This window comes from Cotesia glomerata, linkage group LG4 (genome assembly GCF_020080835.1).
Source record: "Cotesia glomerata isolate CgM1 linkage group LG4, MPM_Cglom_v2.3, whole genome shotgun sequence".
In the NCBI taxonomy this organism is placed as follows: Eukaryota; Metazoa; Arthropoda; class Insecta; order Hymenoptera; family Braconidae; genus Cotesia; species Cotesia glomerata.
Window position 1 is genome coordinate 20,487,634 of NC_058161.1, and position 18,679 is coordinate 20,506,312.

At 28.0% G+C, this 18,679-nt stretch overlaps 3 protein-coding genes across 5 annotated transcripts in view; 1 reads left to right on the plus strand and 2 right to left on the minus strand.

The window, feature by feature from the left end:
• Positions 1 to 4,426, minus strand: part of LOC123263851 — a 58,479-nt gene extending 54,053 nt beyond the window's left edge. Inside the window, exon 1 of the mRNA XM_044726886.1 lies at positions 4,152 to 4,426. Coding sequence (XP_044582821.1) covers positions 4,152 to 4,209 — 58 coding nt within the window. The 5' untranslated portion in view covers positions 4,210 to 4,426. The remainder of the gene's footprint in view (positions 1 to 4,151) is intronic.
• LOC123263825 overlaps positions 1 to 18,679 on the plus strand; it is a 300,526-nt gene that overhangs the window by 21,183 nt on the left and 260,664 nt on the right. The window lies entirely within an intron of this gene.
• Positions 9,503 to 18,679, minus strand: part of LOC123263828 (autophagy-related protein 16-1) — a 289,529-nt gene continuing 280,352 nt past the window's right edge. Inside the window, exons 14-15 of one of the 3 annotated variants that reach the window (XR_006509237.1) lie at positions 9,722 to 9,897; positions 9,503 to 9,583 (exon numbers count right to left, since the gene is read on the minus strand). Coding sequence is in view for 1 of the 3 variants with exons in the window: in XM_044726854.1 (XP_044582789.1) it covers positions 9,801 to 9,897 (97 nt within the window). In the remaining 2 variants the exon portion in view is untranslated. Of the gene's footprint in view, positions 9,584 to 9,693; positions 9,898 to 18,679 lie in introns of those variants that run through there. The other 2 variants (XR_006509238.1, XM_044726854.1) reach the window with 2 other exon arrangements.

The window sequence follows — 18,679 nt, forward strand, 5'->3', positions numbered from 1 at the left end:
TATAAGCTCATTTTGATGGTACACTTATCAAGAGCTTTCGTTTGAGTACCCACATGCATTTTTGATATATTTTTCATATATACATATATATAAATATATAATATATATGAAAAATTGATGTGGGTACTCAAATGAAAGGTCTTGATGAGTGTAACGTCAGGATGAGCTTGTATCTTTAGAAATGTCAATAACTCACAAGATACAAGGTAATTTCTTCATTACTGACGATTTTAAAGATATAAGCTCATTCTAATGTTACACTTATCAAGAGCTTTCATTTGAGTACCCAGTTGCATTTTTTATATATTTTTCATACATATATATATATATATATATATATATATATATATATATATATATATATATATATATATATAATATTTATAAATATATAAAATATATGAAAAATTGATGTGGGTACTTAAATGAAAGGTCTCGAAGAGTATTATATCGATATGAGCTTATATAATTAAAAATGTCATTAGGTAACAAGATATAAGGTCTTTTCTTAATGATGTTACAAATATTTATTGTGATATAATAAGGCTTTATTTATATTAATATAATTTATTTAAAATAAAGAAATAATTTATTAAACTGTAACAAATAATATTGATGTATTAAATCCTTCTATTAGTGCATTGAAAAAAATTGAATCAAGATGAAAAATTCAAAATTATTTACTTGATTCAATTAATTTTTTTTTCTGTCTAGATTTTTTATTTTCAAGCCCATTTTTTTGCTTCAGGATTAGAGATGCTGGATAATTAATACTAGATTATTAAATTATCCAAAAAAAAAGGCTTTCAATACTTTAAATGATTGACTGGGTTATAAATTTTTTTTTTGAAAAAAATTTGATTTAAAATTCTCTCGAAATAGCGTTAGAAAAAATAAAATAAAATAAAATAAGGGAAAAAGGTTGATCTAGTGTTATTCTGGAGTTTTATCCAGAAGATAGTGTATAGTGGACGCAAAGTTATTCTTCATTCCTTATAATACACCGCGGAGAATAATGTTGACGTCTCGGTCTCGGTCGTCAGTACTTGTACTCGGCGGCAGAAAGAAAAGAGGGTACAGTCGAGCATAGTATAGTAACGAATAAAGTTATGAGTCCGCTTAAAACTTTTAAAAAGAATAAGAATACTAGTCTCTCTTGGAGTATAAGTATACCGGTCTCTTGACTTCCGTAACCAAAGAAAATACCCTGGTAGTCGGTACTCAGTACCTCATAGCATAGTACCTTGGAATTTCTCTATTTCTGTATCTCGACACTCGGCTTTGTACACACACACATTTATTTTATTTTATTTTATATATATTTAATATAAATGTGTGTATGAGAGACTGGAAAATGCGGGCCAAAATCCTCCCGATTTACGGCCCTTGGCTCCTTTAGTGCGCACTTGTAAATATTTTTTACGCGGAGATTACCCGAGATCTCTACTCGATGTTAATAGTTTGTGTCCTTTTTTTATTTTTCCGACATACATGCTATTTACACTTGACATTTATATTTACTTACACACACTAATCTCGGATATTTAATTATTAACGCACTCTGTAGAACACCGCTCAAAGTTAAATTAAAATTCGAGATGAAGGAGGCAATTTTAGTTAATTAAATAAAAAAAAGACCAATAGAAGTAGATTTCACAAATAAAAAAAAGCGTTTTTTTATAAAATGATATTATTAATAATATGTAACTTCTGTTACAATAAAATAAAGACATCAAAAATAAAATTAGATCGGTCTGAGAGAGTAATTTTTTATCTTGACTGGTGAGTTATGCAAATTAAAGTTTATTTAATAAGCAGATGGAATTTACAACAATTTTACAAGTTATCGCATTCACTAGTTATTTTGCAAAGAAACAAAGTTCCAAATTTTGAGGATTTTGAAGAATTTAAATTTCTGTCATTCCTAAACTATTTAATTAAGAAAAATATGTGTATGCAAATTAAAGCTTACTTAATAAGCTTTCAGATGCAATTCACAGAAATTTAATAGGATATCGCGTTCAATTGCTATTGCACTGAAATACGGTAAAAGTGAAAATTTTTGTGATTATTGAAAATTTTTGAATTTCTGTCATTTCTAAACTATTTAATTTAGGAAAATAGATAAGTATACAAATTAAAGCTTTTTAAATAAGCTTTCAGATGCAATTTACAGAAATTAAATATGATATCGTGGTTATTTGTTATTGCACGGAAATACGGCAAAAGTGAAAATTTTAACGATTTTTGAAAATTTTTGAATTGCTGTCATTTTTAAACTATTTAATTTAGAAATATAGATAAGTGTGCAAATTAAAGCTTATTGAATAAGCTTTCAGATGAAATTTACAAAAATTTTACAAGTTATCGCATCCAATAGTTATTTTGCAAAGAAACAGTCAAAGTTCTAAATTTTGAGGATTTTTAAGAATTTAAATGTCTGTCATTCCTAAACTACGGCTGCCCAATTTTAAAACACAGTAACTGCAAAATTTTTATACCTGATTTTTTCTAGTATTGCTGCATTTTTTATAACTTTTAGACCTTAATATCAAGTATTTTTTCTTAAAAATTTTTATATTCAAGTATTTTCTATTCACAAATCAAATTTTTTATCAATTTGGCGGGCAAATTTTTTTTTAATAAGAAAAATTGAAAAAAATTTTTAAATGTTAGTTACTGTGTTTTGAAATTGGGCAGCCGACTATTTAATTTAGAAAAATATAAAAGTATTCAAATTAAAGCTTACTTTATAAGCTTTTAGATGGAATTTACAGAAATTTGATAGGATATCGCGTTCAATTTTTATTGCACTGAAATACGGTAAAAGTGAAAATTTTTGTGATTTTCAAAAATTTTTGAATTTCTGTCATTCCTAAACTATTTAATTTAGAAAAATAGATAAGTATGCAAATGAAAGCTTACTTTATAAGCTTTTAGATGGAATTTACAAAAATTAAATATGATATCGCGTTTAATTATTATTGCACGGAAATACGGTAAAAGTAAAAATTTTAACGATTTTTGAAAATTTTTGCTCTCATTTCTAAACTACTCGACCGATTTAGCTGATCTTTGAACTCAACCTCAAAAATCGTCATAAGAATGAGTATGTTACGTTTTATTGAGATCCGTATCCGCGGGAGTTAGAGAAGAGACCATGCCGATTATATCATACATATATACATAGATAAATAAACTTTTGAACCATATGCATTTTCTGAATCCGCTTAACAAGCCGAGTCTAAATATAGCAAAATTTTTCAAAAGTCCCATCATGAGGACCAATGCAATAGATTTCTGTAAAATCTACCAAAAAAAAAGTATATACAACGAATTCTATTTCCGAGCACAGGAGGAAATTCGTTTGACGGATAAACTCAATTGCGGTGTTGAGTTACGCGGTACCGATTTCAGATACATTATTTTATAATTGACTTGACATACACTTCTACACTCTCTCCATTATTTTATTTCCAACCCAAAAAAATAGACCTTCAAAAATTTCCCACTTTAATTTATCAGCAAAATTCAAACGCTCACCCCGGAATTCCTCGAAAATTCAAAGCGTTAAATCCAAGCTTCCATTAAAACCACACTATAAATTCCTTCTCATAAACAACAAGCTCTATTTTGTAAACATCTTATTCTCTCAGAAAAATTTCCAAAAAATAATCTAAACTTAATTATCATTAAACGAAATTAGAAATTCTCCGAGTTCCTTAAAATATCCACCCAATAAAAATAACTCGAAAACCCGTTTCCTTTTATTCTAGTCTTCTAGTCCTTGCAGTAGAAGCCTCAGCTCGGAAAATTTCATCGGGAAATACTATTTGGCGAATGTTTCTCTATAGCTTTCTGCTCCCATCTGTGTGCCCAACTTTTCTCAATTCTCAAAAGGTTTCAAACTTCCCTTTTCCACTTGGGTGTCAGTGTGGCGATGCCATTCTTACACGGATAAAGTCAAACTTTATCCATTCGGTTTCACGACTTTTTTTTTTTTTTTTTTTTTTTTCGGTATTATTATTCTTTTATTTACTTTTTCATTCAACCCTCCACCCTCCATTAGTAACAACACCCCTGACTCATGAAAAAAAAAAAAAAGATCTAAACAATTTACACTTTTAGAGTCAATCCTCGTAGAATCTTACCATTAATAACAGCAAGAACGAAAAAATCTCTTAGTAAGTTCCAGTATCTATTCTTCATTTTGGTAACTTGTAAACCAATTCACCGATCACATAATAACAATAATAATATAATTAAAACAAAAATAAATATCAAACATAACTTTACCACAAATTCACTTTTTTAACCACAAATTATTGTAATTTTTATTATTTTAACTTTTAAACTTTACCGATAAATCGGTAAAAAATTACAAAGAGAAGAGCATGAAGATGTAATACATATGACGCACCGAGCAACACTGAAAGCTCTTTCGCAAGCGGGCAAAAGCTCTAACTGCGTCGACTCAGATTGGGGCTGTTTGGGGACAAGATGTGTTGGAAGAAGGGGGATGCATTTTATAGGGAAGTTTGGGGTTCCAAGGGTGAAAGGTGGAAAGGCTCAAGGTGGTAAGAAGGGGTGAACACTATCAACATGTATATTTTGTTCAGTGTATGGGATACGGGGTGAAAAGAAGCTTAGACTAGAGATCCATCGTCCGGTGATTGATTGCCAGAGCAACTTTTCAACTGATTGAATATTTTTTAACCTATCGATATCTCACGTATCCGATTTTCATTTCCATTTCCATTCGCGTTCTAGTTCGCCAGGCTGAGTTTTCATCAGAGAGCCAAAAAATCAACTTCTATATCTATGCATCTATCTATATTATCTATTTCTAAGAGGATAATAGCCAAAAGAGGCAAACTAGAGTAAGAGAGGAATAGTGTGAGGTATTTCCCTACGGGGAGCATGCGGTTAGTGAGGTGACCCTACGTCCAGCGGGATATCCCTTACAGGATTTGCTTGAAGCTCCGGGGCCTCGAGTATCAAATCGGATCATTTATCTCCAGATGTTGATTAATTTCAGACGTTTCTGCTATTTATTATCTATTTATCGTTAAATACTGTCAACTGGCAATTAAGAGAAATCTAGATGAATTATTAATTAAATGGATGTAAGCATATCAGAACTTATCGGAAACATCTAAAATCTAATTAGTAAAATCTTGTTATAGATCTGCAACTTTAGCTAATTTTATTGAATATTAATTATTAACTTCGAGATATTAATTATAGCAAAATGTTTAATTATACTTCGTTTATAAGTGTTATTTAGTTCTTATTAATGGTACCAAACTTAGAAATATTAGAAAAGTTAGAAGTTACCTACCTATCAAAAAATCCACATGAATTTATATGGGAATCCACATGGAAACTTGTGGATACATGGATTTCTATATGGGAAATCCACATACACAGTAAAAAATTTTTCGTCATTGTGTAAAGTGTAAAAATGTTTGTGTAGAATTTAACATTTTAGTGTGTAGAATTTAACATTATAGTATGTTGATTCAACACAAATTGTGTAAAAAAAGTCATCAACATAATTTTTTGTGTAAATTTGACGAAAAATTTTTTACTGTGTAGGAAATATGAATTTTTATAGGAATCCACATAGGAATCTGGGGGTTCATGGATTCCTGTATGGGAAATCCACATCGAAAGTATGGATTCCCATAGTGAATTTATATGTGGAATAAACATAGACCTTGTAAGAACGTGACTTAGGCCAGTGAGTAGCGTAGAAGACTGTCAACCATGAGGTACCGGGTTCAAGTCCATCAGACGCCAGCAGGTTTTTCATTAGATAAAATTACAAAAACCGTTTTTCAGAATTAATTTCAATTAATACTTAATTAATAGCAATTAGTTCATAGTTATTTTTAATTTTTTAAATAAATTTTTTTTCGCCTAATATGGGAATCTATGTAGGATCCTACCCTGGATTCCTATACAGGAAACCATGTGGGAATCTATCCGAAAACGCCATGAAGAAATCCAGGCTGGTTTCCCATATGGATTTTTTTGATAGGGCACTTTATCAAAAAAATCCACATGAGTTTATATGGGAATCCACATGGGAAAGTATGGATTCGTATAGGAACCCATAGGAATCCACATAGGAAGTATGGATTCCTATAGGAATCCACATGGAAACCTGTGGATACATGGATTCCTGTATGGGAAATCCACATCGAAAGTATGGATTCCTATAGTGAATTTATATGTGGAATAAACATAGACCTTATAAGAACGTGACTTAGGCCAGTGAGTAGCGTAGAAGACTGTCAACCATGAGGTACCGGGTTCAAGTCCATCAGACGCGAGCAGTTTTTTCATTAGATAAAATTACAAAATCCGTTTTTCAAAATTAATTTCAATTAATACTTAATTAATAGCAATTACTTCATAGTTATTACTTCATAGCTATATAGGAAACCATATGGGAATCTATCCGAAAACACTATATATTATTAAATGAATTATAACTTATTTTTACAGTGTTTGTAATATCAACATGTTCTTTTATTTGTATCTTAAATATTGCCTCTTTATCACAAAATACTGTCAACTGGCAATTAAAGAAATCCAGGCGCATAAAACTGGATCATGTTGTCGACAATGGGTTATTGATTATTGATTAACAAACCAGCGCGTAAAACATCCGAATCTATTAACGAATGGGACAATAATTAGGATCGGGTCTCTCATTCGGTGTAAATTAGTCCCGGATTGATTTAACGAGTATCTCGGTCCCTCGCGCTCTAATTTAAAACTTTATCTATCTCGGTTTCATTGAATTGAAACATCTGTAGCAGTGATCGTGATTGCAATTTGCCGGTGTCGGTGCACTCAAACCCAAAAAGGTGCCATCCAAATCTAAAGTTCTCTCTTTATCTTGAGACTCCCGATTCCTTCTCACCCCTTACTTAAGTATGAGGATAAGATCCTTGGCTAAGAAGGAACAGGAACAAGAACAAGAAGAAGAAGAAAGAGAGTTATGTCTGTCTCTGTTGTTAGTTAGACAATTTAAGTCTCACCGCGAACTTGCCAAAGATCGATTCGTTATAGTTGTGACTACTCGAGTAGGAGTGAACACGCCAAGTCGAACGGAAGTGAAACACGTGGCGTCACGCTCGACAGCAGCCAACTAAACTTTTACATCGTTAGTACAGGACACCCAGTTTCAATCACTCTCTTCATGCTATTCTCTGTCCTATTACAACTATACATATTATGTACATGTGTGTGATGCCGTCGGGTGAATTTATTGTTCCTATACAAATCTCACACATTCATCCTCAAGTTATTCATTACTCTGATGCATTTCTGTCAACTTATACGGCAGATTCTACTCTCGTCACTGCATTATGCAAAAACACTCCCGATTATATCAATCATCAGCTACATATGCTCACTCTCGAGTTTCATCTGTGCACATTCTATACGCACCAAGTTGATAATCAAGTGGTTTCTAGTTGGGCAAACTTATCTTTAGCAACGAATAAATAAAATTTGGCTTTATTAAGTAATGATTTTTGTTAAATTGCACTGCACTTTCTTAATTATTGACGTTTTTAAAGATATAAGGTCATCCTGATGTTACACTCATCAAGAGCTTTCATTTGAGTACCCACATGCATTTTTGATATATTTTTCATATAAACATATATATAATATATATAAATATATAAAATATATGAAAAATTGATGTGGGTACTCAAATGAAAGCTGTTGATGAGTGTAATGTCAAGATGAGCTCATATATTTAAAAATGTCAATAGTTTACAAGATACAAGGTCATTTCTTAATTATTGACATTTTTAAAGATATAAGCTCATCCCGATGTTAATTTCTTCAAGAGCTTTAATTTGAGTACCCACTTGCATTTTTTATATATTTTTCATATATACATATATATAAATACATGAATATACAAAATATATGAAAACTTGATATGGGTACTCAAATGAAAGCTCTTGATGAGTGTAATGTCAAGATGAGCTTATATTTTTAAAAATGCCAACCGTTAACAAGATACAAGGTCATTTCTTAATTATGTAATATATATTTTAAAGATATAAGCTCATCCCGATGTTATACTTATCAAGAGCTTTCATTTAAGTACCCACTTGCATTTTTGATATATTTTTCATATATACATATATATATATATAATATACATACATATATACATACATACATATATATAATATATATAAATATATGAAAAATTGATGTGGGTACTCAAATGAAAGGTCTCGATGAGTGTAACATCAGGATCAGCTTATATCTTTAAAAATGTCAATAGTTCTCAAGATACAAGGTCATTTCTTAATTATGTATCTAAAGATAGAGAATTTTTGAATGCAGCCTAATTACTTATCATCATAAATTGACTAACGGTGAGAATGATATGAAATCTTGAAAAGGCACCAATTCAAATCAAGACCTTTGCAATGACACTAAATTTCACTAAAAATACCGATTTTATCATATGACTATCCTGGACACAAAATTTTTCATATCCTTTTAATAATATAGATTATTAAATGGCTGTTAGGCTACTAAAACGCGACATTTCAAAAGTTTTAAATATATTTAACCATCATAATAATTTTTTAAAAGAGTTAATTTTTTTTTAATCTGAATCTTACAAAATAGTTTAAAAAACAGTAAAGAGAAAAAAATTGGGTAATTTTCGAGAATTCCAAATAGAGTAAAATAAAATTGAAAAAAAAAATTTTCAATTTTAAAAAAATTCAAAAAAAAATTTTTCCGTTGCTTATATTGCCCCTCATAGTTCAATTTTTCATATTTCACCTTTATTATGATATTGCTTGATCGATGCTGCATTATTTTCATGTTTTATAATAAAAAACATAATTATATCCGCCCTTTTGGCTTTATGAAAAATTTTCCTAAAGCCAAAGGTATACCTTTGAGATGCGCCCTTTCAACGTTAGTAACTCAAAAATTTTATTTTTACTTGACGTTTTGTACGATATTTGGCAACAAAAAAATATTTTTTTACGCCCTTTTGGCACAAAGCTCTATCTTACTGTAGGAGTACGTCCTTTTGGCATTTGTCACGCGATATAATTTCAGTTTAAATTAACGCTGGAACAAAACATCTGTATCCTTAGGTTCTTAGCAATAAATTAAAATTATCTGAGGAATAATATAGTACCGAGGAATATAATGACAAAGTAAATGCTTTAAAACGACAAGATATTCCTTTTACTGTAAAAAAGTTTTAATCATTTGATCTTGTTATAAAATTCGTTTAACTACATTAATTAATGAGATTATCAGCGTTTGTACGTAATTAAAAAATAAATTACATACAAATTATAGTAATTATTATTATTATCATCAATTGTTAGTAACCCAATAACAACCTGAGTAAATTATTTTGTCCGTTAAGTTTTAATTATCAGTCACCAAAAAAATATTTTATAATTTTACATTATTAATCACGATAAAAATATATATATATTTATTTATATATATGTAGATAATTGTAGAGTAATAATAGTTATGATAATAATAATAATAATAATAATAATAATAATAATAATAATAATAATAATAATAATAATAATAATAATAATAATAATAATAATAATAATAATAATAATAATAATAATAATAATAATAATAATAATAATAATAATAATAATAATAATAATAATAATAATAATAATAAGTCTATTGTATATAATGGAAGAGTAAAACAATAATAAAAGGGCGGTTTGTTCAGTTTTGTCTTGTCTACAAGCTTCGTATCAGACATGGTTGCCCCAAACAGTTGCCATCTTAGCGCGGTCCACAGATGCTAGATACGTTCCATGGGGTTGCCAAGCTACTGCTGTCACCGCAATTCTGAAATAAAAACAAACCGATAAATTAGTTTTTTCATTTAATAAAGCCATTTGTGGTTCTTAAAAACAAAAATTATTTCTATTTAATTAAAAGTTTTCATTTAATTTTAAATTACGGACAAAGTATATATAAGGGTGATTCTCTGTAAGGACGTCTTAAATCTGTACAAAATTGTCCGACCAAATTATTTTTGATTTTATTAGAAAAAAAATTAACAAGGGCTACAAAACTATCAGCTTAATCATAATAAATAAACAGCGGATTTTATTTTTGCTTTTTCGATATTCGTGTATCTTTTGCCATATAACATAACAGGGGACTGTTTGCCAGGGGACTGTTTTTTTTTATCAAATTGAGAAAAATCAAGCAAACTATTTCAATGCATTCAACTTTTCAAGTTCTCAATGAATGTTTACATTAATTAGAATAATATTAAGACTTATTGATCGAATTTTATAAATAAATTATAAATAAAAATAGTTGCCAGGGGACTGAGTTTTGAAGTGACCCAGACACATATTTCCAGCACAAACGGGGCTTTGACACTAAATAAAATGCCGATAAAGCGCTAACAGCCCTATGGTTATTAACTCAAGGCTAGTTAGGTCCTTATAAACCTTACAAAAGGTAAAATAACACGCTGGATTTTTTTTTTTTGACTTCGAACTTCTGGCAGGGGACTGTTCTTAAAATGCCTGGGACAAAATTTGGTTTAATGATTTTAATGAAACAAATTAATTTTCGGTACTTTTCATTGAAGAAGATTGTTAGTTAACTAATTAAGTTTATAAACATTATGGACCAAATTATATATTATGGACGAATAACTTAAAATTTAATCTTAAAGTTTTAATTTTGGGAGTGGGATAGCCCAGGGGACTGTTATTTCGGTGGTTTACCAATTTATAGTCAAAAAACCAAAATTTATTTCATTTTAGTTTTCATTGCTCCAAATAGAAATGTTTTTTTACTTTTATAATAAATTTTTGTCAGTAACAAAATAACAATTTTTCTAATAAAAAAATGCCTGGGACAGCAAAAAACATCCTTACACAGAATCACCCATAAAAAAAAATCCTTATCAATTTTATTGTATCTCTAATCGTTTAGTCAGAATAAAATAAAAACAAACGGATGGAAAAATGACTAAAATTTGAAAATTTCTTCAATTCATTCTAATTTAGTCCTAATTTATTATTAAAAGTTTATATTTTACTAATTTGTAAAGAAAATTTTTTTTAATCAATAAGAAAATCGATTTTTTTCTCCTAGTAACTTTTCAGCCGTACTAACTTGTATCCGGGTCAAATGTTGTTTTAATAGTTTTAAGAACAAATTCATTTTATGTTTGTTATTAACTAACATATTTATTATTATAGTTTTAAGAAAAAATTTTGTTCATGTTCGTTATTAATTAACACCTACGTTTATCAAGATCGTGTTGTCAGCATGCTAAATCCTTTATTTGTGTTTTTTAATTAGTTTTTTTCTAATTATCCTAAATAATTTATAGTTAAATATATAAACAATAATGTTTCTAAGGTTGAAATAATATAAAAGTCTTTTTAATAAACAAATTTATGTAGACATTTTGTACTTGTCCTATCAGTTACAAATGCCTGTCCCACCAGTCACAATAAAAACAAATTTTTTTAATTGTTTCTACGTAGGTAATCAGTCTAATTCTTCATAATATTGAACGTTTGTAGGATAAATTTTGTTATTGAGAGGGAAGTATTTTTTAAAAGTTTAATGGTCAAACTGAAATTGGACTTTAAGTATACCTTTGGTAAGAGAGAAGGATTTTTCTTGGTCCCACAAGTCACACTCAGTCAAATGATAATTACGAGAAACTTAAAAAGTAATGGAGGTTTTTGACAAAGAGATGCTGTTAATTAGTTATTCTTCTATATTATAAGATAAATTTTACTATGGTATAAGTTTCAGTCTCATAATTATATATAATTGATGGAATTGCAGAGTCAAATGTCCCACCAGTCTCTATAGAATGTCCCTAATAAAGTCTAAAAATATTTCTATTTAATTAAAAGTTTTCATTTAATTTCAAATTACGGTAGTATTAGAAATATCAAAAAATTGTAAGAAACCTTTTATATAGAGAATTTTATCTTCTTTAGAAAAAAGTTCTTATCAATTTTATTGTATCTCTAAACGTTTAGTCAGAAAAAAAGGTTCACTTGAGCTAAGAAAATATTTTTCTTCCTAATTATTTTCTTGAGTAAAAAAATTTTTTTTCGACAAGAAATTTCACTTCCTCCAAAAAAATTAATTCTCTTGCTTTAAGAAATACGTATCTTGATCCAAGAAAATTTATTTAAGTCAAGAAAATCTTGTTGTTTTGAGAAAATTCAGCCTCGAGCTCCAAAAAATTTAGTTCTTGATAGAAGTTAATTTTCTTGTCTTTAGAAAATTTCTCTCTTGCTCCAAAAAATTAAATATAAAGATAGAAGTTAATTTTCATTGATTAACAAGTTAAATGGCAAGATCAAATAATATTTCATGATTTTTTTTCATTCAATATGTATAATTTCACGGTAAAATAATATAAAATGGGTATCAAATATTCTCGAGAAAAATTTTCTCAAGGTGAGAAAATTTTTTTGACTCAGCTGAAGTAGGTGGCGCTGCTTCCCTAAAGTATCTAAATATCTTGATCAAATATAAAAATTTATTGTATCAAGTATTTATGATAAGAAAAAATGATTTCCACCAAGAATAGAATTTTTCGAAAAATTTTAACTTCGGCCAACACAACTTCGGTCTTCCTTCAGGCACCCGACAAATTTTCTTGAGCCAAGAATTTTGTTCTCCAGTCAAGAAATTTTTCTTTCTGTGTAGAAATATTAAAAAATTTTAAGAAACCTTTTTTTATAGAGAATTTTATCCTCTTTAAAAAAGGTGCTTATCAATGTTATTGTATCTCTTACCGTTTAGCCAGAATGGTGATTTGAAAGTTTCGAGAATGGAATTACAAAAAAAGTCTTAAGTAAATTTTTATTTATAGTAACCCCGAGGCAAAATAGATGGTATTATTTTTTGTAAACTGAGAGGAGGGTTCTGAGATCGAAACAATGGGAATCTGGGATGTGAGTTTGCAAAGCAGGTAAATCCAGAGAAGATATATCTTTAAAACTCGCATAAGTTAACGCCGGACTTGCTAAAAAGTTTCACGTCGCCATCTTGAAGCGAGCTTTAATATTAGAAAAAAAAAAAAAATTAAGAAAATAGTTTCCGAGGAGTGTATGTTTAAGAGCTAACTTTTATTTAAATTAACTCCAGCTAATTAACCCCCAGAAGCTCTAGAAGCTCAAACATTACCGATCACTATTATTATTATCATCTAGTTATTACAATAAAATTTTCAGGTAAACTTAATTAAGTGAAGCGCCAGAGCTCTGACCGGGTAACCGTGATACTTATATTAACTTTGAGTAATAATACGCCCTCATTATATTTTTTTTTTTTTTTTAATTCTTGTCTTTATCTATATTATTAAGATAATAAGCAAAATTTTGAGGCCAGTGTATTTATATAATAAAATGGGCTTTATGAAGAAATTACCTTGTATTTTGTGAACTATTGATATTTTTAACGATATAAGCTCACCTTGACATTGTACTCATCAAGACCTTTCATTTGAGTACCCACATCAATTTTTCATATATTTTATATATTTATATATATATATATATATATATATATATATATATATATATATATATATATATATATATATATATATTACATAGATGTATGAATGAAAATTATATCAAAAATGCAAGTGGGTACTCAAATGAAAGCTCTTGATAAGTGTAACATCGGGATGAGCTTATATCTTTAAAATATATATTATATATGTTACATAATTAAGAAATGATCTTGTATGTCGTGAACTATTGACTTTTTTAAAGATATAAGCTCATCCCGATGTTACACTCATCGAGACCTTTCATTTGAGTACCCACATCAATTTTTCATATATTTATATATATATATATATATATATATATATATATATATATATATGAAAAATATATCAGAATTGAGTATTTTATTAAATTAAAAAAAAAAATTGTTTTTAAAAAATTGTATTTTTTCTTTTTTAAAAATTTTTTTTGCCATCATTTATTTGTTACAAATTTTTCAAAATTATTAAATATATGCTAAATTAATTATCAGTAATTAAGAAATAACCTTATATCTTGTAAACTATTGACATTTTTAAAGATATACACTGATAGAAGGATTTATTTGTATTAAAAAAATATTTGTTAATAGTTAACAAATCATTTATTAGAGACCATTTTTTAGTATCAAACAAATATTTCTTAGTATTTAAAATGATTTGTTTGTATTTAATAAATCAGATATTCATTTATTAAATATTAATAAATCTTTTTAAATACTAAGAAATATTTGTTAAGGACTAAAAAGTGGTCTCTAATAAATGATTTTTTAAATATTAACAAATATTTTTAACTATAAACAAATCCTTCTATCAGTGTAAGCTCACCATGACATTACACTCATCGAGATCTTTCATTTGAGTACTCACATCAATTTTTCATATATTTAAACATATTATATATATATATATATATATATATATATATATATATATATATATATATATATATATATATATATATATATATGAAAAATGCATGTGTGTACTCAAATGAAAGCTCTTGATAAGTGTAACATCAAGATGAGCTTATATCTCTAAAAACGTCAATATTTACGAAAAAACAGTTTAATTCAACAAAATTCATTATTTAATAAAGCAAAGTTTTATTTATTTATAGTTCAAAAGTCACGGCAGTCACATAGTGACTGCAAGGTTGCTAGTACTAAATTAACACCATGGATTTTATTTAAGTAATTTAATATTTTATTTCTCATATTAAAATTATACGTCGCGTATGAAAACACTCAATTTTCAATTTTTTCAGCGCAATAAGTAGTAAGTAATAATACACACGCATTCATAAATCTCCATAATAACTATCTTATATATATATATATATATATATATATATATATATATATATATATAGATATATATATATATATATATATATATATATATATATATATATATAATATTTAAAAGTCTTTGAATTGGCTGGCTCAGTACAGTACCTCTTTTTAACGATTGAAGCACGCAATTATGTCTACGTCTACCTCCGAGCCGTTCGCAAGGTAATTGACTCGCGAAATTGGTTGCTGTGACCACTGACTAGTTACTGAGACCACCGAGCGACCGCCGAAACCGTCGGATCATCTTTCCAACTCAAACTCCACTGAACCTTCCTTCGCTTCTCGTTTCACCATCAACTCAACTTTGAATTGCTGGTAATCTGACATGCTTCTTATTTCGGTTATTGTACAATTCCTCCCAGATAATCATCCCAATAAGACATATTTTTTACTGATAAAAAAAATTACAGAGAAAAAATTTTCAACCAACAGAGTAATTTTAAGTTTTACTTTTTTTTTTATTAATATATCGCGTGACAAATGCCAAAAGTGCGTGCTCCTACAGTAAGATAGAGCTTTGCGCCAAAAGGGCGGAAAAAAATTTTTTTTTTGCCAAATATCGTACACGGAAAAAAAAATTTCGTTCTGGTAACTTAACTGTAGAGTTACCATAACTATACGCAGTTTACTATTCGTTGTAGAGTTACAGTAACATTATGTTATTTAGGTCTGATAACTCAATGTTGTTGAGCTCTCAGAGCTCTACGAGATTGTTCTCAGAGCCAAACGGTATAGTTGGGAGCGCCCTACGTTGCGCAGTAGTGGAGTGCGCTGACATATTTCATAACCTTCTAAAATGACAAACAGAATTATTTTGTTACTCATCCATAAGGTAAAAGACCCAATACCGGAACGACGAAGGGTACATGACTGGTTTTTATTACTTAGAAAATATTCAAATGGTTCATTAGTAATAATAATTCATCCAATTATATAAAATAAACATGTAGTTACACGAAAATAATTAAATTTATCAATTTTGTCGAATTAAATATTAAAAAAACATGTTTTTTGAAAAAGTCTAAAAGACCCAGTATCGGAACACCTTAAATGCCTAGTCCCAATACCGGAATATGGTTAACCCAATACCGAAACGATAAATAAAACTAATTTTTTTAATCTAAAGAGTCCGCTTTTCGTAAGCTGGATTAATTAAATGATTAATTAACAAATCATAATACTTTATGTGAATTTTTCTAAATTTATAAAATGTTATCTTCGACTTAACTTTCGGCATCCTACTACTAACTATAAAAAATTAAGCAGTTAATTCAGAACTCAAAAGACATGTATGCATAGTGAAACTAACAATAATTATTTAATATTAAAAAATCAAATAAATTTTTACTAAAAATCCAAAAAAAAAAAATAAACGATTCGAGGTTATACTTGACGACACTTATGTAAAAAAGAAAATTTCAAAACAGAAATTTGCTTTTGTTCTTCAAGTTAAAATTTACGAATATTTGAAACAATTTTTATAATAAAATTACTTTCTGTATTAAATGTTATTTCACAAAAACTTTTGTTGTTGTGCTTGATGTAAACAATCAACACAGTATATCGTAAATGTCACTAAATAATATCAATATGGCTGACTGTTCCGATACTGGGTATTAGCTCATTTCGGGTGTACCAATAGACGAACAGTAAATTTTAAATAACAATAGGATCTATTTTGTATTATCAATTAATTGCATCGAATTCTTAGTATTTGTATTAATACATAAAAAAAAAATTTTAGTGAAAAGTATTTCCATTAGGTTTTTATGAGCTTAAGATCATCGAGTGATTTCTTAGCAAAACCATTAAGAGACCTTGATAAGTCAGAAATGTAAGACTATTATTGACATCATTAACATTTTTTTTCAATATTTCCAATATAATTTAAAGTTTCATTCATATTTTATTATGTAAAAAAAAGATTGAGGTTTCTAATAAAGAAAAGTTTGTATAATTCGATTGAGTACGAGATAAAATATAAAATAATAATTTTCAAATCGTTCCGGTATTGGGTCTTGTTCCGGTATTGGGTTTTTCACCTTATTATTAAAAATATATGAGGACAATTAAGTTTCCAGTTTATTTATTTAAGGAAATAGGTTTTTTTTTTGTGAAATTGAATTTCGTTAGAACAGTTTTGTATTTATGGTTTTTCAAGGTTCATTTGCAGTGACTGTTAATTTAATTTATTAGTTGAATATATTGTGATAAGTAATAAGTTATCGGAATACATTAAAAAGACCCCATTTAACACAATATAAAATTTGTTTTCGTTTATTTATCTTTTCTTGCGCATATACGGTAGTGATTTTATGTCCAATATTTATTGATATAATTAAAAAAATAAGATAATTTTGTGACGACCATATTTTTATTTTACAAATAATTTTTATTTGTAATATAAGTTCTATTATTATTTTATTTCTATTATAATACTATTCTTATTTGTCATATACAATTATTGTTGGTAATATAAATTCGTTCTGCCGCATTTATTTATTAAATTATCAATGCTAAATCGTAAAAAAAGTTACTAAGCAGACTGCCAAAAATTTGATGTAGTCTCAGAACGATCCTGTAGAGTTGTGAGAGGTAAATAACGTTTAGCTCTCACACAGTAAAAAATTTTGCGTCATTGCGTCAAAAAATTTTGTGTTAAAAATTTTTATGTTAAATATTTTACACTTTTTTGTGTTAATTTAACATTTTTCTGTGTTAATTTAACACAATTAATGTTAAATTTACACATAAAAGTGTTAAATATTTAACACAAAAATTTTTAACACATAATTTTTTGACGCAATGACGCAAAATTTTTTACTGTGCAGAGCTCAACGATGTAGAGTTGCAGGAGCCAAACGGTATTGTTACTATAAGAATACGTTAACCTACTGGAACTTTTTACAACTAACTAACTACTATAGAGTTCCTATAGCAAAATGTTTTTCTCCGTGTACAAAACGTCAAGTAAAAATAAAATTTTTGAGTTACTAACGCCAAAAGGGCGCATCTCAAAGGTATACCTTTGGCTTTAGGAAAATTTTTCTTAAAGCCATAAGGGCGGATATAATTATGTTTTTTATCATAAAACATAAAAATAATGCAGCATCGATCAAGCAATGTCATAATAAAGGCGAAATATAAAAAAAAATTGAACTATAAGGGGCAAAATGAGCAACGAAAAAGTTTTTTTGAATTTTTTTAAAATTGGAAAATTTTTTTTTCAGTTTTATTTGACTCTATTTGGAATTCTCGAAAATTACCCAATTTTTTTCTCTTTACTGTTTTTTAAACTATTTTGTAAGATTCAGATTAAGAAAAAATTAACTCTTTTAAAAAATTATTATGATGATTAAATATATTTAAAACTTTTGAAATTTCGCGCTTTAGTAGCCTAATAGCCGTTTAATAATCTATATTATTAAGAGGATATGAAAAATTTTGTGTCCAGGATAGTCATATGATAAAATCGGTTTTTTTAGTGAAATTTAGTGTCATTGCAAAGGTCTTGATTTGAATTGGTGCCTTTTCAAGATTTCATATCATTTTCACCGATAGTCAATTTATGATGACAAGTATTTAGGCTGCATTCGAAAATTCTTTATCTCTAGATACATAATTAAGAAATGATCTTGTATCTTGAGAACTATTGACATTTTTAAAGATATAAGCTTATCGGGTGATGTTCCACTCATCGAGACCTTTCATTTGAGTACCC